Source organism: Lampetra fluviatilis, chromosome 39 (genome assembly GCF_964198595.1).
Source record: "Lampetra fluviatilis chromosome 39, kcLamFluv1.1, whole genome shotgun sequence".
NCBI lineage: Eukaryota > Metazoa > Chordata > Hyperoartia > Petromyzontiformes > Petromyzontidae > Lampetra > Lampetra fluviatilis.
Window position 1 is genome coordinate 416,968 of NC_136313.1, and position 27,617 is coordinate 444,584.

Here is a 27,617-nt window from a genome sequence, read left to right on the forward strand (position 1 = left end):
TGGCCACCCACCCCCTCGTGTGCCGTGCCGGCCTTCAGAGGTGCTCGCTAACAGCACTTGCCCCTACAGTCTGTTAAGGCTACACGGGGGATCTTTGTCTTTGTGTGGCGCAGGTGTGTCCCGGCGAGCCAGCGCTCGTTTGCTCTGGGCGTGCAGTGGCTCTTCATCCGCGCGCTGGGTAATGTTGCCCTCCGCCCCTCCCCTCCTCACGGGGTCTCACGGGGTCGCGACCCACACCGCCGCCCCCACCGGCACCACCGCCCCCACCCCGCCTCCACTACCGCCACCACCGGCACCGCCGCCACCACCGCCGCGGTTTCTTGTTTCGGCGCGGTTAGTGAGCCAGAGTCGCCCAAAGGCCCAAAACCCCAAGCGGCCAGCAACAAACAGCACCGTCAGAGTTGTAACCGACATGGTGGCGGTAGAACCAGCGGCTCGCAATAGGAAGGTTGCGAGTTCTCATCCTGGTTGGCGGGGGGGGGGGGGGTTGACTCAGCCCGTTACCTTCACGTAATTCGGTTTAATACTGACAGTCGATTGCTGGCTGTCTGGCTGTGTGATTGGCAGGCTAGGTTCGCGTGCTGTGGCACGGTGACGCCGTGCCGATGACGTCATGGCGCCTACTTAAGCACTCGGATTAGGAAGGAGCATTCACACTCTGGCGAAACGTCGGACTAAACAGTCGAAATGCTGCTTTGGTTATCAATATCCCTCCTCTTCCTCGACTTTTGCTGATAAATCAATTTGCATATTTGCCCATCACGTGACGACTTTATTTGATTGTCACTGGCAAGTGGCGGAGGGTTAGAGTTAAACGACCTAAATGTGACGATCCGACCCAAGAGAAATGAATGACGGATCACCATCACATTGACGATTATCATCGCGAATGTGCATTCTCTTCGTTTGTTGCGCCCGTCGAAGGCACCATCCCCGGGCCGATCCTCTTCGGAGTGATCATCGACAAGACGTGCATCCTGTGGAGCGAGAAGCCGTGCGGGGAGCGCGGCGCGTGCTGGACGTACGACAACCCCACCATGTCGCTGCTGCTGCTCGCCATCGGTACGTCGTCGCGTGGAGGCCCCACACCCCACGCCGTGGACGGCCTCGGGGCCCGGGGCAAACCGCGCCACGTGGACACCCCTTCCCCCCCCCCCCCCCCCCCCGACGCCTTCAAACTAAACCGGAAGTATTACATCTGACGCCGTGACGTCGAAGCGTAACTCCAAAGACGGTCAAAGCATCGCGTGGCGCTTTCAGATGTGCTTCTGCGGCCTTCTGGAACGCTCATCCTTCCGATGTTAGGAAGCCACTGGAGCTACGCACTTTTAAGTTTCGATTGAAAACTAATTTTCTTTACAACAGATTTTTGTGCTTAGTTTGTTGTCCTTCCCCCGCACCTCCGTTTAGCGCGGTTGGCTACGTACGGCGCGAAAGAAGTCTAAACATGCCGTACATGATTGCCGGGGATGTGCCGCAGGCACACGGCTAGCGCTGGCGGAGCGCTGGGCTTTGCCACATGGTGGCGGTTCCGCGTCGCCAGGTTCCGGACAGAGCTGGCAACCCACCCACGCGGTGTGACCGGGATTTGGGCCAAAACATCCCCAATGCTGAAACATTCCCCGCACATCACACAGTTGGGATGAGATAAAGACTCCCCAACAGACTGTGTTCGATGCATCATTAGCGTTGGGCTGGCGATTCGGTGTCAGGGGCGAGTGTTGGGCGTGAGTGCCGCGGTGCGGGAAGAGGAATGCTCACGGGGGTTTGGTGTTGAGGTGGAATTGAAAGGTAAAGATTTGGACGCACACACAAGCAATGGAGAGGGATTCTGGTATTTTTATTTAGTTGATAAGTTAAAATATTTAACATGAATAGTTCCTTTAGATGGAACGTCTCGTGTGCAAGGCTGTCCTGGTGTCAAGTGACACAGAGCAAACAGGTAATTGTGCACGCAGACAAAAGACAAAGATCCCCCAGTAGTATAGCCTTAACAGACTGTTGGGGCAAGTGCTGTTTGCGAGCAGCACCTATGAAGGCCGGCTCTGTGGCACGCGAGGGGGTGGGTGGCCAGCACCACGCACGCGCTCCATGGCAGCAACTTCAGCCCTTCTGCGAAAACCTGAAAGTGCGTTTTGAGACTCGGCAACAAAGAATGAATATTGTCGTCAGCTCGCAACGCTGCGGCAGTCCTCACCCGACGTCCCCGAGGTGCGAGCGGCAACCGCAGTCACGAGCGGGAAGGCAGCACCAGCAGCAGCAGCAGGCACCAAATTCCCCCCCCCCCAAAGGTCTGCGGTCCTCTATATATGAAGGTGTTATTGGCCAATTAATGAGTGTTTACACGTGGGGCGAAATGCACACGTGTAAGGGGGAAACACTCTATCCCATAGACCAAACATTGCTGTACCAATTAACACGGTTGGCTACGTACGGTGCGAAAGAAGTTCAACACACGTACGCACGGTTCCTCGACGCCCACGGGAATGGAGTTTAACAACATCTCTGCGTGATCCACCAACCTTCGAGGCTTTCACTGCGGAGCACCGACTCTTGAGTCTTCGGATTGCGTCGCGCCTTGCTCGGCGCAACGTCCCATGCTCCGCTCCGCGCGCAGTTCGCTCCCTGGAGAAGCTCCTTGCAGCGCGTGGGACGTGGGGAACGTCGTCGGGATCATCGGGAATGTCGTTGGGAACGTTGTCCGGGACGTGGGGAACGTCACGCCGAGCGGCGGCGTTACCCCTGACGTGTTGACGCGCGACCTTTCCCTCCCCGGGCGTGCGCGTGTCCCACGTGCGCGTGTCCCGCGTGCGCGTGTCCCACGTGCGCGTGTCCCGCGTGCGCGTGTCCCGCGTGCGCGTGTCCCACGTGCGCGTGTCCCGCGTGCGCGTGTCCCAAGTGCGCGTGTCCCGCGTGCGCGTGTCCCACGTGCGCGTGTCCCGCGTGCGCGTGTCCCGCGTGCGCGTGTCCCGCAGGCGCGTGCTGCAAGGTGGTGACCATCGTCTTCTTCCTGGTGGCCTTCCTGGTGTACAAGGGGCCGGCGAAAACGCCCGCCCCGGCGGACGGCGCAGATCCCCTGGACTCGTCGCACCTCCCGGACCCCGCGGCCAGCTCGCTGGACAGCGGCTACAGCGACGTCCCCTCGTGCATCGAGAGCAAGCAGCTCTAGCGAGCGTCGTCATCGTCGTCGTCGTCGGCCGTGGTCTGTCCGTCACCGGATGCGATGTATCGAGCAAGTTGACCTCTGAGCGAACCGCCGTAGCAGACGGGGACAGCTGCCGCTGGGGGGGATCCTCTTGGCTAGGCCGCGGCAGGGCAATCGGAACGCTCGAGATGGGATGTTGAGGCACGCTGCTGTGAGGTGACGAGGATTTCAAGCCGGCGCCACTAACGACCAAAGATGTTGCGCCACCCCGCCCGCCCGCCCGCCCTGCGCTGCTCGTTAGGGATGCCGTGACGCCATCAGCGGGAGTTAGGCCGTGCCGGCGTCGCGGTGCCAATTTGAAAACGCGACACCGCAAATGTGCCCGCTTGCAATTACACGCGTGGCCCATCGTCACGAGCTGTGGTGGAAACTTGGCAGGACCCTCCTGCAAAACGGTCACGAGACTCGGTGAGGCTGTCCTGGGTAAACAAACGGAACATGAAGCAGTCTCCCTCTTTAACCCCCTTCCGTTCATCTCTTAAAGCCTCACCTCTTCTATATTGGCCATTCCCTTCACTCTCCTCGCCCCTCCGACCCCCCCTACAGCCCTTCCGTGACCCCACGTGCCCTCCTCTTGTTACGGTCACTGCTTCCTCGGCCCTTGCCCACTGCCCTTGTTACCGCTTGTAGAACCATGTCATCGGGCACCTTGAGCTAAGGCGCTCTATAAATACAAAGTAAGATCATATGATTATACAAATAAAACATGCAAATCCTCATCCGAACCTCATATGCCCCGAATTGCTGATCTGCCGTCGTTGTATAGATTCGCGTTTGGACGTCATCCCCGGCCTATGCTCACAGATAGTCGACAATTACGTGGCCTCTTAATATTTGAATATTGACACTGCACTTTTTTTTTTACCAGCTCCATGTATTATGATTATTGCTACAATTGCATCATCCAGGAGATCCTCACCGAGTCTCAAGACTACTTTTCAGGAGGGTCCTGCCAGGTGTTCGCAGTCGGGGACGATGCTACCGCTTGCTGCCGTGCGTGAACCCAGTCGAGTAACTTGCAGGCGATTTGTCAGCATGGGGAGATCCCGGAGGGAACCCACGCAGACCAGGGGGCTGGGGAGCGAGAGACGCAGAGAGGCGCCCGGGTTGGGGATCTCACCCAGCCCCTCCTGGCTGTGAGGCGCGAGCGTCACCCCCGCGCTCGCCCCCGCCACGGGGTCTAAAGCAAGCATTGGTTGATTGAAATGTAAATCTAGATTTGAAGTTTTCGTGACTGCAGGGATCCATACTCTTTGGTTCTTTCGGTAAAGACACGTAGGTATAAAATAAAATAAATGAAATCACGACGTTTCGGGCGCGACAGCGAGAAACAACTGCTGAAGTGTTTCTCGCTGTGGTTGTCCCACCTGACGACGGACGCTTGTGTTGCGCCTGAAACGTCGTGATTTATTATTTTATCTTATACCCACGTGACTTTACTGATTGAAATGTTAATCTTTAACAGTGAGACGTACTGCTGCTGCAGTGTGGCCAAAACAGGCGACGGCTCAGTGTGCGGATCTCAATGTCACCGTGGTCCCACCCATCTCTACCTCATCCGCTTCCCGGTGACAGCGACCACACCGTGCTGCCCTGATCTGTTCCCACCCTACAAGTCGCTCACCCGATCCTTTCATGATCCCCTCACGATCCCCTCACCCCCCCCCCAGCGGTCTCCTCTGCGGTGCGCCAGGAACCAGAGAGCTCGCGGCAACGTTTTTGCTTGGTGGCGTTGAATAAAATCTCTCGCTCTCTCTCTGGCCTGCGCGAATGTCATGGAAGCCACCGCAGCCGCCAACGCTCATTGGTTAGCGCCAACAAAGGTGACAAATGGACGCGTCGTTTTTACACATCCCACCAGCGACGCTGCCTTCCTTCTGGGGTGCGCCCAATTGCGGCGGCGTTGGCTTCCAGGCAAGCGCAACTCGGGGTCCGGTTTCGACGTTCGCTCTACGCTAACGTTGACGTGTGTGTGCGTGTGTCCACTTGGGAAGCGGTTTCGTGTGATTTGAGAAACATAAATGAGTGTGTGCGTGTGCGTGTTGTCACGGAGTTCTGCGGACGCGTGTCCACTGCACGCGACGCTCGCGTAGAAAGTCACCGCCGCTGAAGAGAGGCTCGCGACCGTTGAGGTTTAATAAAAGCAGAATTTCGTAAAGTTCTCGTGGCGTTTTGTGCATCGTCATTCGTGTCGTACTCGCAGTGGTGCGATGCATCATCATGAATATGGTCGTCGCTGCGTGATCGCGCGTCGAATCAGAATCCGCATTTAGACCGGAGGAGGAATCCGATGAGCCATGAAGCTCTTTTCCAGCAGCAGTTTTATGAACTCGGCCCATTGCCCCGGAGCTCCCGCAGCGCTGGTGCGGCGGTCTGCAGTGGCACTTCCACTGCGCTTGCGATCCCGAGTTCGCCGATTCCACTTCGTCTGCCGGCGCCGCGGCAGCGGCAGTAGCAGCAGCTGAGTCTGCGGGGAAAGTTCCTCAAATCGCCCTCCACCGCCGCCGCCCTCTGCCCTGCGTCCGTGTGTTCGCCGCAGTCGCTGGGCAGGTCGCGTGTGGTGGGGTAAAGTGTGCGTCCTCCCGCCTCTTCAACCGCGCCTGGCCACCGTGAAAGAGGAGGCCAAATTCCCTCTGCGGTTTTGCTCCGGTGGAGGACCACCGGCCGGTCGATACATACATGACGTGAACGCGAGCGAGCATTTTGGGGGCTGCGCCTTTAGCCGGTTGTCGGACTGCGCCGTGATCCCGGCGACAGGAGTTGGATCTCCCAGCCAGGGAGATGATCATGATGAGAGAGAGATGATGATGATGATGAGGGAGATGATGATGATGAGAGGGAGATTATAATGATGGTGAGAAGGAGATGATGCGGATATGATGAGGGAGATGATGGTGAGAGGGAGCTGATGAGAAGGGAGGGAAGAGCGGGGGATGAGAGGGAGAAGGATCGAGCAGAAGTTGAGCTGCACAGATCAGTGTCTGTTTCCACAGGGGGCGGAGCGAAGGGATTCAGTGGAGGTGGCCACACAGCAGTCACGTGGTACGAGGGAGGCTGCAGCTGGTGTCGAGAGTGGGCTGCTTTGTCCACGGCTCAATGTTTCATCATTTGGGCTCTGGACCGGTTTCGACATTCCGTGTGCCGTCAGCAGTTGTGCGTAGAACGAGGCCCCGTGTGTCTAACGGAGCTCTCCACTCCTTGTCGACAACCACCTGGCAGGTAGCTGGCATTGTTTGCGGGCAAAGCCTGGCACTGCTGATGAGACGCTGCATGTCGAAGCCACTCCTGACTTCTGCTCGTGTTGAACCAATCGATGCTGCTGCTGCTGCTTCCGTGCACTCCCGGGAGGCCGGCTGTGTCGCTGATGAGCTGTCTAAACGATGCTGCTCGTTAGTGAAGGGGCAGCGGTGGTGGAGTGGTGAGCGCTACGCGGCGCTACCAACCCGGCAACCCGAGTTCGCATTCCCGCTCTCGGCCACCAACACCCGTGACGATTATCTGAACCGGTCCGGGTCCTCCCCCTAGGTCGACTCGGCCTCAAATGAGTACGGTGTGTAAAAAGCATCGCCACTGGGGAGACAAAGGCGGCCCGGCGTGGTGCTGGCCACCCACCCCCTCGTGTGCCGTGCCGGCCTTCATAGGTGCTGCTCGCTAACAGCACTTGCCCCAGCAGTCTGTTGCAGGCTACACGGGGATCTTTGTCTTTGTGTGGAGGGGCAAGTGGCGAGGAGACGCTGCTGATGATTCTGTGCCGGGCGAACCACTCGCATCGGAGGAATCGATAGAATCGAATCGCGAACGGTATTTTAAGATCGATGCGGCGATTTTTTTTTTTACCGAATTTTGCAGTCGCGAAGCCCGATTCGTTTATTTTCTGAGATTCCGCGGATCGATCGGCCGTTGGAGCGGTCCGGAGGGGCGGACGCGGGGATCGAATCGCGATTCCTGTCGGCGGAATTTGGATCGCCGGATCGCCAGAACGCGGCTTTGGCGGGGACTTTGGCGCGGAGATTGACTCCGCACGGAGTTGCCGCGACTGCCTCACGCTCTGCTACCACCACTACTACCACCACCACTACAACTACTACAACTACCACCACTACTACCACCACCATTACCACCACCACTACCACCACTACTACCACCACTACCACCACTACTACCACCACCACCACTACCACCGTGGCTGCTGTTCCTCCACCCGTACCGAGGGCTCGGGCAACCAGACGCTGGCTGCAGGTCACAACAACACTCACCCACGCTCGCTCACCCTCTCATCTACTCACCTACTCATCCCCTCACCCCCCCCACTCGACCTCTAGCCACTCACTTCACCTACTCACCCACGCACTCACCCACTCGCTCACTCAACCACTCACCTGCTCACTCACCTATCCACTCAATAACTCACCCACCGACACATTCACTCATCCCCTCACCCACCCACTCAACCTCGATCCACTCACACACTCGCACACTCATTCATTAACTCCACACCCATTCGCTCACTCAACCACTCACTCACTCAACCACTCACTCAACCACTCACTCACTCAACCACTCACTCAACCACTCACTCAACCACTCACTCAACCACTCACTCACTCAACCACTCACTCAACCACTCACTCAACCACTCACTCACTCAACCACTCACTCAACCACTCACTCACACTCCTTCACTCACGCACTCACACTCACTCTCCTCACCCACTCATTCACTCACTAACTTCACACCCATTCGCTCGCTCACTCACTCACTCAACCACTCACTCAACCACTCACTCAACCACACACACACACTCTCCTCACCCACTCACTCAACTACTCACTCCTTCATTCACTAACTCCACACCCATTCGCTCACTCACTCAACCACTCACTCATTCACTCACTAACTCCACACCCACTCACTCAACCACTCACTCAACTACTCACTCAACCACTCACTCAACCACTCACTCAACCACTCACTCAACCACTCACCCACGTACTCGCTTATTTGCCCACGCACTTCACCAAAACACTCACACCCACACTCGTGAGCGTGCATGATCGTGCGGGGAGCGGCGGTGCGGTGGTTAGCGCACTACCAACATCGATGACGAGTATCTGAACCGGCCCTGGGCCTCCCCTCTGTCTACTCAGCCTTAAATAAGTACCGAGTACGGTTTGCTTTAAGAAAACCCAACAGCATTGGGGAGACAGGTGGCTGCTGGACGTGGTTCTGGCCACCCCGGCGTGTACTCGCCAACAGGGCTTGCCCCAACAGCCTTTGTGGGCTACGCGGGGGACATTTGTCCTTGTGCTTGTCACCCACCCACTTTGCGACACCGAAGGGATTGCCATCTGAAATCTGGTACCTGTATTGTGTGTGGTGCTTTATTACAGCAGCACGCCTGCGTTTGATTTTATTTGCGAACTCTAAAAGTCAATTACCATTTGGCTGTGAAAAGCTACCAACTCTTACAGCCACATGTGAGTGGAGCGCGCCCGTGCCCGCGTCCATTCTGCGGGAAAGGTCGCGGCCACCCTCGGGTTGGCATCACCATCACTGCGCCAGCACCACCACCACCATCATCACGTTCATCACCATCACCACCATCATCACCATCATCACCATCACTGCGACAGCACCACCATCATCATCATCACCTTCATCATCACCTTCATCACCATCATCACCATCATCACCTTCATCACCATCACCATCACTGCGCCAGCACCACCACCACCATCATCACGTTCATCACCATCACCACCATCACCACCCACCACCATCATCACCATCATCACCTTCATCACCATCATCACCATCACTGCGCCAGCACCACCACCATCACTGCGCCAACACCACCACCACCATCACCACCACCATCATCACCTTCATCGCATCGCCGTCTGTTTCCGTACGAGTGCAATAGTCACCCGCCAATAGCTGTATCATGTTTCTGTAACTCGGTTTTGTGACTGTGCTAAGACCATATTCTTTGGTTCTTTCGGTAAAATTACTCTACAGAAAGAACCATAGAATATGAATTCCTGCTGTCACGAAATTTTTAAGTAAAAATTTGTGCTAAGATCAGTCTGATAACAATCTGCCCGAGCTGACTTACACTGCGGCGTTTTTGTTATTTAACGTTGGTCTGTGCGCAATAACACTCGTTTTTGTCTCGTGTTGACACAGTTGTTTGTGTTCCAATTTCCATTTGCTTTGTCGCCTTACTCCCAAATGGTTTTGCTTTTGCCATTCAGGAGACCCAGGTGGCTGTCGCCAATGCGACTATGCTGGCCTCTTCCTGAGTTCTCGCACCTCGTTCAACAACATCGACCTGCAACCTCAAGCGTCTGAGAGACCTCGCGCCGACTGAGAAACTTGCCTGCGGGTCAAAGGTTAGGTGGTGACCCCAGGCTGGCGGCTGCACCGGCACTGCCGCCATGCTGGCGTCGGTGCAGGCTAGGCGCCGCGGGGCGCTGGACCTGGGCTCGTACTACGCGCACCTCTGCGCCCTGCAGGACTGCGCGCCGCTGCCGGCCGTGACGGCCCACCTGGCCCGCGGGGGCCTCGACCTGCACGGGGACCGCGTGCGGCTCGCCGACTGGACGCCCGTCGCCAACGCGCTGCACGTCAACCGCCACCTGAGCTTCGTGTGCGTGCGCAGCGGCGGCCGGCGCCCCGACGCAGGTGGGCTCCCCGCATAGGCGGCAGCGGTAGCACTTTCGTTGTCGCTAGGACGGCGTGGGGGTGGCGGGTGGGTGGACGGGATGGCGGCAGTGGTGACGCTAGCTCCACCCTTTGTTCGGCCCCCGACTCTGGTGTCTCTCTGTGTGGAGGATGAAAATTCACAACCCCCCTCCCCGTTCTGCTGCAGAGAGAACATGCAATGACGAATATCTGTACCAGGCCTGGGCCTCCCCTAGGTTGACTCGTAAATGAGTACCTTAGGCAGTGTGTACACATCAGTATTGGGGAGACAAATGCGGCCGACCATGCTGCCACCCCTTGTGTGTTGCATTGAGAGCTACACAGGGGATATTTGCGTTGTTGCGTAAGCGTGTGTACATTCCGTGAGAACATAGGGATGGTTGGGACCAGCCTTGAGTTCTCCATTACTCGCATCCACACACGCGCTCATAAACACACACGGGCATACACGCATGAAGACAGAGATACCCTGTATTGCCAGAGCGTCAGCGCATGCTCGTGACACCCGGTGCGATGCCACCGTTTGTCGTCACCGCCGCCACAGGCTCCACACGGACGCCGCCCCGGCGGGATTCCCGGCTAGCCGGCCCCGCGGGCTCCGCGGGCCCACCGCTGCACTCGCGCGACGTCACCGCCAGGTTGAGCCAGGCCCTCGGGGCCTGCCTGGCCGCCTCCCCGGCCCTCGCTCGCCTAGAGCTGACGGGCCTGCCCCTGCGGCCATCCAACCTGCTCGCCTTGGCAAAGGTGAGTTCAAGAACGAGACGTTGTCGCGGCCGATGCCGTAGACTCGAGCGGAGAACCGTAGACTCGCGCGGGCACCCATGGATCTTGGCCTCGGTCTCACCCCGTCCGCTGTGAGGACTTCCCCTTGATCTTCGGGACTCACGGAGACCGCTCCCGTGCCGGTCTCGACAAGCGGCCCTCCCCCACCCTGCCCAGTCACGTCAACAGCACTCGCCTGCCAACTTTCTCTTCCCAAACCCCGAGTGGCTTACCCTGCATGATGGGTTGGACGTACGTGGTGGGTTGTTTTGTGTACGCGTGAGACAGCTGCGTCTCAGCGAGTCTGTGTGACGGAAAGGCCGTGTCCTTGTTGTTGCTGCTGCAGGGAATCGCCCAGAGTTCGTGTTTGGAGACTCTGTCCCTGGCAAACTGCCCCATGGGAGATGGCGGTTTGGAGAGTAAGTGCATTAACTCTCACAGAATGTTCCACAAATATGACGCTGTCCATTGCGCACGGAGCCATCACACACAGCGTCATCACACACAGCGTCATCACACACAGCGTCATCACACACAGCGTCATCACACACGGCGTCATCACACACGGCGTCATCACGCACGGCGTCATCACACACAGCATCATCACACACAGCGTCATCACACACAGCGTCATCACACACAGCATCATCACACACAGCGTCATCACACACAGCGTCATCACACACAGCATCATCACACACAGCAACATCACACACGGCGTCATCACGCACGGCGTCATCACACACAGCATCATCACACACAGCATCATCACACACAGCGTCATCACACACAGCGTCATCACACACAGCGTCATCACACACAGCGTCATCACACACAGCAACATCACACACAGCGTCATCACACACGGCGTCATCACACACAGCATCATCACACACAGCGTCATCACACACAGCGTCATCACACACAGCGTCATCACACACAGCATCATCACACACAGCGTCATCACACACAGCGTCATCACGCACGGCGTCATCACACACAGCGTCATCACACACGGCGTCATCACACACAGCGTCATCACACACAGCATCATCACGTACAGCGTCATCACACACAGCGTCATCACACACAGCGTCATCACACACAGCGTCATCACACACAGCGTCATCACACACAGCGTCATCACACACAGCGTCATCACACACAGCGTCATCACACACAGCGTCATCACGTACAGCGTCATCGCACACAGCGTCATCGCATACAGCGTCATCACACACAGCGTCATCACACACAGCGTCATCGCACACAGCGTCATCACGTACAGCGTCATCACGTACAGCGTCATCACGCACAGCGTCATCACGTACAGCGTCATCACACACAGCGTCATCACACACAGCGTCATCACACACAGCGTCATCACACACAGCGTCATCACACACAGCGTCATCACACACAGCGTCATCACACACAGCGTCATCACGTACAGCGTCATCACACACAGCGTCATCACGTACAGCGTCATCACACACAGCGTCATCACGTACAGCGTCATCACACACAGCGTCATCACACACAGCGTCATCACACACAGCGTCATCACACACAGCGTCATCACGTACAGCGTCATCACACACAGCGTCATCACACACAGCGTCATCACGTACAGCGTCATCACACACAGCGTCATCACACACAGCGTCATCACACACAGCGTCATCACACACAGCGTCATCACGTACAGCGTCATCACACACAGCGTCATCACACACAGCGTCATCACACACAGCGTCATCACGTACAGCGTCATCACACACAGCGTCATCACACACAGCGTCATCGCACACAGCGTCATCACACACAGCGTCATCACGTACAGCGTCATCACGTACAGCGTCATCACACACAGCGTCATCGCACACAGCGTCATCACGTACAGCGTCATCGCACACAGCGTCATCACGTACAGCGTCATCACACACAGCGTCATCGCACACAGCGTCATCACGTACAGCGTCATCGCACACGGCGTCATCGCACACAGCGTCATCACACACAGCGTCATCACACAGCATCATCATGCACAGCATCAACTCCAATGAGCATCGAGGCAGCGCTCATCTACCGCCTGCAGCCCTGCAGAGCCAGCGGTGGTCATTTCACATTCCTGTGGCAGGGGCAGCTCTCTTCATCGGACAACCATACACACACACTGCATCATCACAGCATGCTCACGAGCATCCGTACTTCATGCCTCTTGAGAATGAACCCTAATCCACTGCATCTCGGCTTTCCTCCAACCTACCGTGTCCGATGCTCGGCAAAGGTGTTTCCACGTCTGCTCGGCTAACCGTGTCTGTGGCACCGTGCTCTCTCCCCCCCTCCCGCCACCGTGTCTGCCTGCCGCAGCGATCTGCCGCGGTGCGAAGGGATGCACATCGCTGGTGCGGCTCGACGTGAGCGGCTGCGGCCTCAGCTGGCGCGGAGCGGCGATGCTGTCTGACGTCATCTCGGTACAGCGGAAGGGCTCGGGCCTTGACACCCCCCCCCCCCGTGTTTGGCGGGGGGGGGCGGGGGGTGCCCACGGACGGAAAGGGCATGGGTGGCGGGGGCCCACCCTGCCGGTGCCCGTGTTGCTGTGGGTGTTGTTTAAACACGAAGGCCCAAAACGTTATGTGGCCAGCAACAAACAGCACTGTCAGAGGTGTGGGCATTTCGGCTGTCAAGGGTAGTGATAGGGGTAGTGATACGGGTAGCGATAAGGGTTTTGGGTAGTGATAGGGGTGGGGGAAGATGTGCGAGAAGAGAAGGGCGAGGGAGAAGGGTCGTTGCCCGCAGACTGTTAGTGTTGAATGTCGTAGAGAGGCAGGGCCCCGGGTGTCGCCTCGCTGCGCCAGTTCCTCTTGGCAGCGCGCGTCTCCGGCGAGGCCGCTCGCGTTTTAACGCCCGCCCGTTGCTCCGTGTGCGCTCGCAGCACCAGGCGCGGGCGCGGCACGGGGAGGCCTGGGCGGGCTCCCTGCGCTACGGGCGCCCCGACCTGGAGCGCATGGCCGGGCTGCGCCGCGTCAGCCTCAACCGCAACCCGCTCGTCGGAGACCGGGGGGCGGCTGCCCTGGCCCTCGCCCTGGCCGACGACCTGTGGGTCAAAGGTTAGCGTGAAACGCACGTGCTGCGCCGCCGTTGCTGCACGCGTGGCGCGAGCGGTGTGGTCTGGAGGAGCTCACCGTTGGGACGGTGTTCAGGTCTTTCACGCAATCCAGTCTGGATCGTAGGTAGGCCAGCCTGAGTGTTTCGGAAGCAAAAAGAAGGGAGGGCATGATTGTGCCTGAAAAGACCAGAAGCCTCATGTGGTGCGACAGGCCAGGTAGCTCCGCACAGCGTTACGCAGCTGATGAAGAGATAATACCGCTCAACTCATTCAGAGTGAGAACTCTGCTGTCGAACTGGAACTGGTGATAAGCACACTATCCAGCTATGGAAACCCCTCCAATCTCTCCACAACTGCTCCATCACTCATAGGGAGTGGAGGGGGTGGAGTGTTTGATGATAATTCCAGGCAGGTACTTTGTTTTTTTGGGAAGATAGTAAGGCCCCACCTCTCAGTAGCACGCTCCAGGTTCAGCAGCAGAAACTCCCACCTCCTCAGAAGTGAGCAGCAATCACCAGCTCAACAGCATACGTAACATTGTTGACCAGTAGGGAGCCATCTCTTGATTGCACCCGGGCATTGATCAGCCTCCCATTGTATCTGTACCAGATGTAAATTCCTCCGGTACAGCCATGAAAAGCTTCTTGAACTACGTGGTCAACATTTTTTAAAAATAATGTGGGGGCCAGAGGACATCCCTGTCGCATCCCAAGGTATCAGGAAACGGCTCTGACCCAGTCACGCAACTTTACCTGGGCCTGCCCACCAATATGAAGGTCTGTTTGTGAGCAGAGCTCTGGTCAGGGACTCCGAAAGCACGAATAATAACCCAGAGCCCTGGCCATGATCAGGTAAATAAAGCACAGATATAGGTCCTGATTAATTTCCCTACACCTGTGCTGTAGCAGGCGGACAGAATATGGCGTCTGCGCAGGACCGCTCCGTTCTGAAACCACACTGGGGGTCCGCAAGCCTCCCCTCAGCGCGCTGCCTGGCGGGGAAGGGTCAATGCTGCGTAATCCTTGGCAGGATTTCTCCCAGCAAAGTAACAGCACTCCACCCCAACAGTGCGTGAAGCCTCCGAGGGGGATCATTTTCGTTGTGTGCGCGCGCGCGCAGCTGTGGACATGCAGCAGTGCGGCGTGGGTGAGGAGGGAGCGCGCGCCGTGCTCCATCTCCTGGAGTCCAACTCGGCCCTCTCAGTTGTGGACCTGCGGGGAAACCCTCTCATTGGTACGTTGGGGGATATGCGCACCGCGACCACCACAGCCTGTTATTAAAATTGTATTACTTTGTGTTTCACCGGCGAAATGCCTCGAGATGGAACGTCTCATTTACACGGGTGTCCTCAGTGTCAATTGACACATAGCAAACACGGAATGACATGTACACACACACACACAGATCCCCCGTATAGCCTTCACAGACTGTAGGGGCAAGTGCTGTTAGCGAGCATGTACGAAGGCCAGCACCACGCCCGGCTGCCTTTGTCTCCCTGCTGCTGATGTTTATGCACTGCATCACGTACTCATATGAGACCGAGTCGATCTAGGGGAGGCCCAGCATGGTTTAAATATTCGCCACTGTTATTGGTCGTGAGCAGGAATCCATTTCAGCTACACAGTGCAGTGTCCTAACCACTACACTACCTTTCCCTATCACTCATATACAATTAAAGAAAAAGATACCCCATATAGCCTTAATTTACTTTTGGGACAAGTGCTGTTAGCGGGCACCTATGAAGGCCGGCACAGCACATGAGGGGGTGGGTGGCCATCACCATGCCTGGCCAAAATTTGTCTCACCAGTGGCGATGTTAACACCGCACCAGGTACTCATTTGAGGCTGAGTCGATCTAGGGGAAGCCCAAGATAAGTTCAGATGGTGTTGGGAGTGAGCGGGAATCGAACTCGGGTTGCCGGGTTCGTAGCGCAGCACGCTAACCGCTACGCTACCGCTCCCCACACGCTCGCACGCACGTGAACTGCACAATCAAGCAGTGCACCGCTGTACCTGGCGAGTCTCGGAGTCGCTCGTGTGTGCGCGTCGCCTGGCTCGCGTGTTGCGTTCGTGTGCAGAGCGCGAGCTGCTGCAGGAGACCCTTGAGAAGCTGTTCGTGAATTCTCGTGGAGAAACCGCAGAGGTGAGTGACGTCCTCTCTCCCTTTCCGTGCTGAAGCGTGCAGTTGCTTCTTGCCCTGATTTCTATTTGATTGTCTCTGCTGTAACTTATATTTGGTAAAAACAATTCTACTAATTTATGTTTGCTTGCTTGCTGTACTTACTTTGTACGCTATTGGTTTTTTGTTATTTTGTTGAGCCAGTTCAGCCACTCTGACAGATGAGATCCTACTGAAGATCTGTGAAAAAGAGCTTCATCGCTCATTGGATTCCTCCTGTAAAGATAAATAAATATTATTATTCTCAGCTGGCTCCCACTAGAGCAAACAAGCAATCATCTTCACGAGAACAACCTGGAGCTTCTGCTCCTTCCTGGACACAACCCCCATCCGCTACTCCCTGTCCCCTCCCCCCAGCTATGACCAGGCCTACCCCAACCCCTGCCACAACCCCTATCACTACCCCTATCGCTACCACTACCCCAACCCCTACCACAACCCCTATCACTACCCCTATCAATACCCCTATTGCTATCACTGCCCCAACCCCTATCACTACCCCTATCGCTACCACTACCCCAACCCCTACCACAACCCCTACCACAACCCCTATCACTACCCCTATTGCTATCACTACCCCAACCCCTATCACTACCCCAACCCCTATCACTACCCCTATCACTATTACCACTACCCCAACCTCTACCACTACCCCAACCTCTATTGCTACCCCTATCACTACCCCTATCACTACCCCTATCACTACCCCTATCACTACCCCTATCACTACCCCTACTGCTACTCCCTAACCCCCCCCCCCCCACCAACTATGACCAGGCCTACCCCAACCCCTCCTTAACCACTCCCCCCTGTTTTCCTAACTGTCAACACAACTGCACCACCGCTTTTAATAACAACCCCCACCCTTCATTATCTCAACCATCATCATCTCGCGGTACAATTTTATAATCGTTGCAAAAAGCGCCTTGAGAATGAAGGCCGTCGCTCCGCGAATCTGCGCGAGAGACGAGCGAGATGAGGTCCGAGTGGACCCGCGACGACGTCTCTGCTGCCGCTCCGCAGTTCGAGTGGCTCCCCCAGCCGGCGCCCAGGGTCCCGTCGCCGGTGGCGCAGAGGAAGACGCGGCTACTGCACCTGGGCAGCCGCACGAAGGGCCGAGCCGTGATCCGCACAGGCGAGTCGTCCCGCGCGCGCCCCCCTCGCCGCGGCGCCGCCGCTCCTCGCCGTCGGGTCCGCTGCCGGCTCGAGCGCTCGGGCGATCGCTAGTGTTGGTTCTGGCTGCTCGGCTCGCCCTGTCTGTGCTTCGTGCGCGTCACAAATGGATTCTGTGCTGCCGTGAGTCTGGTAGAGGCTGCGTGGGGGATCTTTGTGTCTGCAGCTGTGGCGAGGCAGAGCAAGAATGAGAGCGGTGACGGAGGCCGACGTCACGCGCCGACTCAGGATGGCGGAAAACACGTGCCCTGGCGCTCCGCAGCCCGTGCCACACGCGCCACACACACACAGGTAACCCTCACACAGGTAACACACACACAGGTAACCCTCACACACAGGTAACCCTCTCACAGGTAACCCTCACACAGGTAACCCACACACACGAGTAACCCTCACACACAGGTAACCCTCACACACGGGTAACCCTCACAAAGGTAACCCACACACACAGGTAACCCTCACACACAGGTAACCCTCTCACAGGTAACCCTCACACAGGTAACCCACACACACGAGTAACCCTCACACAGGTAACCCTCACACACGGGTAACCCTTACACTCACAGGTAACCCTCACACACAGGTAACCCTCACACAGGTAACCCTCACTCACACAGGTAACCCACACACATACAGGTAACCCACACACACACAGGTAACCCACACACATGTAACCCTCACACAGGTAACCCACACACATGTAACCCTCACACAGGTAACCCTCACTCACACAGGTAACCCACACACATACAGGTAACCCACACACACACAGGTAACCCACACACATGTAACCCTCACACAGGTAACCCACACACATGTAACCCTCACACAGGTAACCCTCACTCACACAGGTAACCCACACACAGGTAACCCTCACACAGGTAACCCTCACACACAGATAACCCTCTCACACTCACAGGTAACCCTCTCACACACAGGTAACCCTCACACAGGTAACCCTCACTCACAGGTAACCTTCACCCACACACACAGGTAACCCACACACACACGTAGTACAGTACGATAGTGGAGTTTGCTGCCCTGGCCTGGTTTTAACACAATGCGATTTTTACCAAATTAGAGATCTAAGAATGTTTGTTATTTGATTGACATTTTACTTGAGAGCCATTCACAGGGTGTGTCCACGCATGTTGAAGACTCAACCAGACACTGACTGTGTCGTCTCATCCACCACACTGTGTTCAACCACCACAATGCAGCTCACTACAACACCCACCCACACACTCATTCACCCACTCACATAATTCACCCACCCACACTCTCATTCACGCACCCACACACTCATTCACCCACCCACACTCTAATTCACCAACCCACACTCTCATTCACCCACACACACTTTCATTCGCCCACCCACACACTCATTCGCCCACCCACACACTCATTCGCCCACCCACACACTCATTCACCAACCCACACTCTCATTCACCCACCCACACACTCATTCACCAACCCACACTCTCATTCACCCACACACTCACTCATTCACCCACCCACACACTCATTCACCCACCCACACTCTCATTCACCAACCCACACTCTCATTCACCCACACACTCATTCACCCACCCAGACACTCATTCACCCACCCAGACACTCATTCACCAACCCACACTCTCATTCACCCACCCACACACTCATTCACCCACCCACACACTCATTCACCCACCCACACTCTCATTTACCCACACACACTCTCATTCACCCACCCACACACTCATTCACCCACCCACACACTCATTTACCCACCCACAATCTCATTCACCCACACACTCTCATTCACCCACCCACACACTCATTCACCCACCCACACTCTCATTCACCCACCCACACTCTCATTCACCCACCCACACTCTCATTCACCCACACACACTCTCATTCACCCACCCACACACTCATTCACCCACCCACACTCATTCACCCACCCACACTCTCATTCACCCACCCACACTCTCATTCACCCACCCACACTCATTCCCGCACCCACACACTCATTCACACACTCTCACCCACCCACCCACTCATTCACCCACCCACCCACACTCTCATTCACCCACACACACTCTCATTCACCCACACACTCATTCACACACTCTCATTCACCCACCCACTCATTCACCCACCAACACTCTCATTCACACACCCACACTCTCATTCTCCCACCCACTCATTCTCCCACCCACTCAACCACCCACCCACTCATTCACCCACCCACTCATTTACCCAGCCACTCATTCACCCACCCACTCATTCACCCACGCACTCATTCACCCACACACTCATTCACTCATTCTCCCACCCACCCACGTCCTCACCCACCCACCCACCACAATGAAGGTCACAACACCTCTCTCTGCTTCTTCTCTCGCACTGCTCCACTGGGTGGAATTCCCTCCTCCCATCATCGTCTCTTTCCCTCCCCCCACCTCCCAAGTTCTTCATTCAATAACAACCTCGCTCACTTCCCGTAACATCTTATCTCTTACAAGTTTAACGGAGCTGTTCGTTGCTGGCCGTTTGACGTGTGTGGCATCTGGGCCATTTTTCTAGGCCAACTGGTTTTAAAAAAGAAGCACGTGACTCTACCTAACACTGTACGTTGTAAAAAGAAAACTGACAGCGTTTGGAGATGAAATATAATAATTATTATTATACACGGGCTGTGTTTGGCAGTGCCGTACAGTACCATACAAACTTAGCCTGCAGTATTTACTTAAGGACTGTGTCAACATTTTTAAGACAAATTCCATGGCCCTTTGCAGCTAGGGCTTCTTAACAATAAACTGGCCAGTGCCGCTTGTCTGCTTACGAGAAGCCTCCTTGCCGTGTTTGTCTCTCCAAAGTGCATTTAAAAATATCTAATTCTTACACATCCCATCAGCACTGCTTTTTGAGAGTATGGCTCATCAGCAGCGCTGGTTGGACAAGTGACACTCTGGAGTGGTTTCGAAATTCAGCGTCTCGTAAGCGGAGGGGATTTGTGTCAAACCAGGACCGATATCTCTCAATTGAGAGAGCCTCCGAGTTTAGTTTTACTCGTCAGGTCAGAAGGCTGTGTGGCTGATGGGATGTTTCGAAAAGCATATTTTCTTTGTGTTGTGGTTTTGACATCCAGTGCCACATCAGCAGAGTCGGCTTGAACCAATGCTGGTGAACTGCCTGTTGTTTATCAGCAAGGACCCTCTCTGAGAGACGTGGGGTCCTAAGCTCAACGCAAAGCCCTGTAGTGAACAACAGCCGATCGTCGCTGCTGGTGTGGTTATGGAGAACATGAGCAACACAATAAATGAGCAGAGACCGGTCCGGAGTTTTGCTGCTTGCGTTGAACCAACGCCGCTGAAATTACGCACTCCCGGAAAGACGTTGCGGCTGAGGGAATGTGTAAAAACATCACCTGTACTTTGTTATGCGTAGAGACAAGCCCCGGGAAAGAGATGTCGCGCTTATTTATTTAGCCTCCATGTATTCTCCTGCGACGGCACGAGAGCGATGCTTGTTTTGCGCTGTCTGCGCGCGCGCGCGTGCCTCCCATCGTCCATTCCACGTTGGTTTATGCCGAGTGGCGGGGCGTCGCCGGTGTACCGACGCGCGGACTCCCCGCACGCTCTCGTCACTCGCGTCGTCCTTGAGGATGTGAGAAACAAAATAAACAAGCGGACGATTCATCTCCTTCCTTCCCATATCTGTCCCTCCACGTGAATAACTACGAGCGCGTTTCACACATCCCATCGGCCGTGCGGCCTTACCCCTACGCGTGTGTTTTGTTTTCGGGAGCGTTGGTTCAACGGCAGAAAAACTGGGCCGGTTTTCGACATGCGGTGTCTCATCGGCGTAGTCAGGCTTTGCTTGAACCAATGTTGGTCAACCGCTAGATGTTTACAGGCACGGACCCTGCCCTCTCCCCTAGGTATGGGTACGATGTTAATGCTCAAGTATACAATTCAATAGGACAAAAGACTCGCTAACAATATGAACAACAAAATATATAAGCAGACAATATACCTCATTTACATATCTGTCCCTACAAAGGAATATACATACACATACATTTTTACACATCCCATCAGCCCATCCTAGCATCAATAAATTAATAAGCATTGGTTCAAACGAAACTCTAGCTGTCAGACATGTAATGTGGAGATACGACGCTTCGAGAAAAATCATCGTTAGCATTTGACGCCCCCCCTGGTAGCGATGGAAGGTGTTTGTGACCTTTTGTGCCGTGCATTGCGATCCAGGGAGAGAGATCGACGGAAGGTGGGGGGGCCTCGTCAGCGCAAGCTGTGGGGTGCAAGTGTTGCCAGAAACTGCAGGTAACACTCCACACATTCGCTGCGTGGTCAGTCGTATGGTTATGTGGGTTGGTGAGTGGGTGTGTGTGTGGTTGGGTGGGTGAGTAGTTTGGTGGGCGAGTGTGTGGTTAGGTGAGTGGTTCGGTGGGTCTCACTGCGCTACGAACACGGCGACCCGAGTTCAATACCCGCTCACGACCAAAAAAAGTGGTGAATATTTAAACTGGTCCTGGGCCTCCCCTAGGTCGACTCGGCCTCAAATGAGTAGCTGGTGCGGTGTGTAAACATCGCCACTAGGGAGGCCACGGCGGCCAGGCGGCCAGGCATGGTGCTGACCACCCATCCCCTCGTGTACTGTGACGGTCTTCATAGGTGCTCGCTCACCGCACTTGCCCCAACATTCTGTCAAGACTGCATGGGGGATATTTGTCTTTGTGTGCGCATTCAGGGACAGTTGCAGGAAGAGCGCAGAGCGCGTGAAGCAGCTGAGCTTCGCGTAACGCAGGTCTGCACACACGCACAGACGTACGCACGGACTAAGCAGACGATTTGCATCCTTCACATTCGGTCCCTCCACATAGAGAAATACAAGTACCTTGTACACATCCCATCACTCACACGGCCTTCTTAGCAGCATTGTTGGTTCAACACAAGCAAAACTCTGAACAGGTTTTGACATTCACTGTCTCATCAGTAAAAGGCAAGCTTGCTTGGAACCAATGCTGGCGAACTTCCAGATGTTTATTGACGAGGACACCCCCCCCCCCCTGTTAGATGTGGGTCCCAGATCGAACACAAAACTACCGTACACAGCACATAATCGCCGCGTCGTGTGGAGCATATAAGCCCTTAAAAAAATAAACATAACTCTTATCAGAATCCGAAGTTTATTTCCCGAGTAAAGGCCATCGAGCTCAGAAACTCTTTCAAGGGCGACAACATCCAAAGCAAGTTTAAGTAAATTACGCCGCAAATTGGGAAACGCACGGCAGCACCGTCACCCCCCACTGCGGACATTTGGCAGGACCCTCCTGAGAGAGAGTCTTGAGACTCGGCAAGGCTTCCTGGGTAAACGAGCGCATTAAATATAATAATCTGGGAGCGGATTGATGAAGGGTAAAATTAAGAAGAATTGTAAAAGTTTGCCCAAGTGTAACCACAAAGCCACCTGCCGCTGTTGCTGTGAACACGCTGCACAACTCATCTGAGGAGCTGGTTCCGTGAAGTTCACGCGGCGGTCGCCCTGCGCTGCGTCCTCGCGAGCAGCTGCAGCGGGAGCGATTGCGCCTCCAGGAAATCAACTCGGGCCTCGCCAGCCAGTTGCTGCTGGCCGCGCCTCCCGATAAGGGGGCCGTTGGGATGGGCCCACGCGGGAGCCGAGCGAGGTTGATAGGAGAATGGCGGCCCGAGATAATGAGCGAGGGCGTGAGCGACGCGCACGGCAAGGAGGTGTGGGACGAGCCGCTGCTCAGCGCCATGGAGGCCTCCGTGCACAAGTTCTCCAGCTTCCTGGATCTGCTCAGGGATGCCGGGTGAGTGGCCCTGATCCATCCACCACTGGCCCTGATCCATCCACCGCTGGACGAAGGCCGCCCGAAGCTGGCGGTGCGCGCACAGCGTGTCCCTGCGGCGATGCAACGCCCGCCTTACTCCGGCACGCGAGCGGGTTTCATCGTTCCGTCTCCTAGGTGGACGTACTTTCGGACGCGTTTCATTTCTTTGACCGCCGCTCTATCACTGGTCCTGACCTTTGGCCATGCTCCCTTCTGGCCGTGACGTGTGCTGTCCAAACTTCACTCCCTTCTCTCAACACCCATTCTGATGTCTCTCACCCTGCACGTGTTCTTTGATGTTTTCGCCTTTCTGTCTTTCTTTATGTCCCTCGGCATGGTCTAACCGCTGCTGGATGAGGATCAATATGATTATGAATCTACCTTGCGTATGTTCTCTCATCCACGTGTTCTTCTTTCCATCTCTGCAGGTCACAACAACACTCGCCCAGTCACTCACCAACCCCACCAACATATCCACTCAACCACTCACCCACCTACTCACACATTGGCTCTCTTACAACACTGATAACCTTGCTTATTTTAAAAAAGTAAAACGTGTTACACTGTAATCTGTCCCGCCTTTGCTTAGTGCTGTTTGTTGCTGGCCGCTTGACGTTTTGGGCCCTTTTGGTTTTGTGCTCAGCGACTGTGCGGAACAAGAACACGCACGCACACAGAACCCTCCCCCGTGGATAAATCATCGATCGCTTGTGCTCGGTGGGGGGTTGCGTGATGTCGCTGCTGTCTGTGCCAGGCTGGGTGAGCTGGCTTCCATCGCCGGCATCGACTCCTCCGACCTGCGCCCCTTTGGCTGCACCTCGTCGCTTGCCGAGGGGGCGGCCGCGCCACGCGGCCACGGCGACGCGGCTGCAGAGGTTAGCTTTGGTTGGAATGCGGCCCCTCGCCCCGGTCGATACTTCTTATTGCCGCAGGTGCGTGCGTGTTCACCGGAGAGTTCTCTTGAACAGAGATCAAAAACAGGACCCGAATTTAATTTGCTGCTCCCCTTTAATAGAAATAAAATTAAAAAAAACACTTTGTAGCTGGGCTGGTAAAAGCAAAATTGGCCACGATCCCTCGGCCAATGTTACTGCTCTTATGCTGGAGGGCACGCAATGGCGGAGCCAGGATTTTCAGGTCGGGGGGGCAACCCCTCCAGTTATGAAAAATTATAGGAGTTGTTAGTAAGTAAGGACTTGTCCCTTGCTTTTTATTCGACACGTGTGCGGCGATGGCGCAGCCATCAATCGAGGGTCGAATTCGAACCGCGTTATGTGATCGGCATCGCGCTCGCTGAAGGTGTTTGCCTTCAGGGAAGTCGTGCACTGTACACGCAACTGCGCACAATTCTGAGTCACTTATAACTGCTTTGCCGTTACTTATTGCCAATTATGGACTCGGACTATGTTCCTATCATCTCATAGAGTCCCTGGCACGTAATAATATGCTACATAGTGGCAGTGGGGGTCGCAAAATGCTGATTTATTACTAATAAACCCCAATGATTCGATCAAAATTAGGGATTTCGATCGGATCATTGGGGAGGCACGTGCCACCCCACCCCGCCCACTGGCTCCTCCAGTGAGGGCACGTTCCTCCATGGTTCCCTGAGGGTGGCATGGTGTTAGAGAAAGTGGCTGCCCAATCAGAAGGTCACGAGTTCAAATCCTGGTTGGGGGAGGTTGACCCATCCCATCATCCTGACCATCAGGGTTCATAAAATAAGTACAACTTTGCGGGGAAAATTAACAATATCTGCCCTCTGGATAAATTCGCCCCCGCCATAAGAATGGGGGATTCCCACCACTGACCCTGTGGGGCTGTGAACGGAAGATGAGCACCAGTGCCTTGATGCTCATCACAACCGTTAATCGCGCTTGACTTTTTAATAACACAGCAGAGCAGCGGATTTTGTTGCACGCCCTCTCACAGTGTAGCCCCACAGCCTATAGCACTGGTGATGCATACCCCGCTGCATGTTCACGAGTGTTTGTGTGATCTGGTTTTAATTGTAATCAATGTTTTATTTGTAGATAGCCTCGTTCGTTTGTTTTAATCTCAAAACGCAGTAGAAACCCGCCCAGTTCCCCGCACGCGAGGTGCGGGACACAACAGTGGCGGCAGGGAAGGCATCCGGAACTGGCGCCAACAGTTTCCCAAGCTCTGTGGTCCTCTATTGGGACGCTTGGACAACTCTATTAATGAATATTAATGTGTGTGTGCGCGCGCGTGTGTATAGGGGAGCCTCAAATGAGTACATGGTGTGGTGTGTAAACATCACCACTAGGGAGACAAAGGCAGCCGGGTGTGGTGTTGGTCACACACCCCTCGTATGCCGTGCCGGCCTTCATCGGTGCTCCTCGCTAACGGCACTTGCTCCAACAGTCTGTTAAAGGCTACACGGCGGATCTTTGTCTTGTGCTTGTGTGTATCATTTGAGCAACAGATTCCGTGTGCTTCACAGGCCAGCGTCTCAACTCTGTAGCGAGACCTTGACACCGACCCACGCTGTGTCTGCATGCCACCTCTGTCGGCCAACACGCGGCGGCGGCGGCGGCGGCGGCGGCGGCGGTGGCAGTGAGCCGGCGGCCCAGCGGTGGCGCGTTCGCCCCCTTTCTGCGGAGGTTTGCAGTTTCGAATCTGCCCAGGCCACCCTGGTTAATACTGCAGTGTGTAGGAACTGTGATGTACTCCATGCCCTCTGCTTCACTCAGTGGCCATTGAACACCCCCTCCCATTGCACCATTGGAAGGAGAGTAGGCCAATGTTTGCCAACGTCAGGGTCCAAATTTTCAAAAATACTGCGCAAACTGCTAAGTTGGGAAGGCGTAGCGATCGTCGCCCCCCTCCTCCTATGCTAACTTGGCAGGACCCTCCTGAACAAGAGTCTTGGCACTCCTGTAAGGCTTTTCTGCTTAAACTGAAACATATCTGCACCAAGACATTATTTTAAGAACTTGTCGAAGTCTGTAACGGTTTGGTTTTATAAAAATGTTTGATGATTTAACTCTTGATTAATTGCGTGATAATCACAACAAGTGCCCTAAACATCACAAGGTTGTACTACGGTTGGGATGAACGTTCCTGACTTAATAAGACTTCAATGTAAATAAATGTGGTTGATGATGATGCTCTGTTAACCGATTCAGTAATTTCCTTATCGCTCTTCTGTCACTACTACCACGGTGGTTCCTATTCCCGTGAACTTGAATCGTTGATACCTCCACCCACATTGAGGACTCCGTCCACCAGACACTGTTTCATCTCATCCAGTGTTCAACCACCACATTCTGGGTCACCCACTGACACTTGCCCACTTCCAAACATACCCACTCAGCAACAATAGCTGCCATTCGCCACCGATTTGGCGGTGACGTCACCACGCCACTTGTGCCAGGCTCGGTGCACTTTGTGGCCACATTAAGTGTCGAAGGCTCGCAGCTGGCAGGAGGTCACGGGAAAGACCCAGGTGCCATGGGTTGATTGAGATGACCAGCAGAGGCACCACGTTCTCGTAAGTGACGCTCCTCTGCCCTGCATTGTTTTAGAGGGCGACTGCCTCCAGCTGCCCAGTAGCGACCTTCACGAGCCTCCTCAACACACTCACCCTTGCAGAGACAAAGGTCCCCAGAATAGCCTTGAACAGACTGTTGGAACAAGTGATGACCTCCACCAAACCACCACCTCCAACGCCTCCAACAGCCTCCATTCGCCACTAAGTGGCGGTGACGTCAGCACAACGCTTGTGCCAGGCTCGGTGCACTTTGAAGCCCCGTGAAGTGTTGAAGGCTCATTGTGAGGCCACGGGACAGATCCAGGTTGTCCGGGTTGACTGACTGGCAGATGCTACTACCACCTGTGCTCCCCACTGTGCCACCTCGCTGCGTTTTAGACGCCCAGTTCTCCTCTCATTGTGAGCGTGGATCCTCTGTTGTTGGAGTGCGATCGCCTCCCCCTACCCAGGAAGCGTCCTTCACGAGCCTCCTCCAGAGGCCGATCTTGAGCCACCGATGACGTAATCCTTCTGGAACATTGGTGCGCGCCTAGTTCATGATCAAGTTAAGCTTTCCAATCACTTCTATCACGTCCGTATGGCCAGCGTTGAAGAGTAGACCCAATTCAGTAAGTCTACAGCTCCCTGCTAGGTGAGCTGCCAGCAGCGGCGTGCGCGAGCAATTGCAGGGCCTGCGCCTCTATAATTGTTTATCACGCGCGTGCCATGTGAACCAGGCCGTTCCCACGCTCACGCTTCGCGTGCTTTCGATTAGAACTGGATTTATTAAATCATCGAATAATCGCCACGTGTCCTAAACGATGACTCCCCCCCCCCAAGTGCCCCGCCCTCCCCCCAAGTGCCCCGCCCCTCCGCCCGCACCCCCCCCCACCTCGTTCTCCCCCGCCCCTCCCCCGCACGTGGGCGCCCCGGCAGCCCCGCCCCCTCCCCCGCCCGCCCCGCCTCCTCACCCCGGCCCAGGGAGGCGGTGACGTCACGAGGGCGCAATGGCGGCGCTCGGCTGCGGGGTCCGGGCCGGGAACTGCGCGGGGCAGCGGCGGCCTTAGACGCGGAGTCGGCGGCGGTGGTAGTCGGTGGCGGTGGTGGGGGGGGGATCGCAT

General features: G+C 55.6%; 2 protein-coding genes across 5 annotated transcripts in view; both read left to right on the forward strand.

Annotated features, from left to right (window-relative positions):
- LOC144945809 (solute carrier organic anion transporter family member 4C1-like) overlaps positions 1-5,358 on the forward strand; it is a 20,456-nt gene extending 15,098 nt beyond the window's left edge. Inside the window, exons 12-14 of the mRNA XM_078874345.1 lie at positions 114-178; positions 925-1,062; positions 2,976-5,358. Coding sequence (XP_078730471.1) covers positions 114-178; positions 925-1,062; positions 2,976-3,169 — 397 coding nt within the window. The 3' untranslated portion in view covers positions 3,170-5,358. The remainder of the gene's footprint in view (positions 1-113; positions 179-924; positions 1,063-2,975) is intronic.
- A 1,800-nt stretch (positions 5,359-7,158) lies between these two features.
- On the forward strand, positions 7,159-27,344 carry CEP78 (centrosomal protein 78). 4 transcript variants are annotated; one of them, XM_078874348.1, is made up of 15 exons: positions 7,159-7,444; positions 9,461-9,890; positions 10,393-10,655; positions 11,020-11,092; positions 13,047-13,150; positions 13,612-13,786; positions 14,905-15,018; positions 15,864-15,928; positions 16,988-17,099; positions 17,304-17,428; positions 21,397-21,471; positions 21,899-21,955; positions 22,717-22,982; positions 23,758-23,878; positions 25,450-27,344. In XM_078874348.1, exons 2-15 carry the CDS (start codon positions 9,644-9,646, stop codon positions 25,486-25,488), a joined length of 1,836 nt encoding a protein of 611 aa, XP_078730474.1. In that variant the 5' UTR covers positions 7,159-7,444; positions 9,461-9,643; the 3' UTR covers positions 25,489-27,344. The 4 variants fall into 4 exon arrangements, with proteins under 4 accessions (XP_078730474.1, XP_078730475.1, XP_078730472.1 ...); XM_078874349.1 differs by having other exon boundaries at positions 25,468-27,344; XM_078874346.1 differs by lacking the exon at positions 25,450-27,344 and having other exon boundaries at positions 23,758-24,174.
- The last annotated feature ends 273 nt before the right edge of the window (positions 27,345-27,617 follow it).

Coding starts and splice junctions, on each gene's coding strand:
- CEP78 (XM_078874346.1), top strand. CDS start 9,644: ATGCTGGCGTCGGTGCAGGCTAGGCGCCGCGGGGCGCTGGACCTGGGC. Junction 10,656..11,019: donor ACCTGCTCGCCTTGGCAAAG/GTGAGTTCAAGA, acceptor TTGCTGCTGCAG/GGAATCGCCCAGAGTTCGTG. Junction 15,019..15,863: donor GCGGGGAAACCCTCTCATTG/GTACGTTGGGGG, acceptor GTTCGTGTGCAG/AGCGCGAGCTGCTGCAGGAG.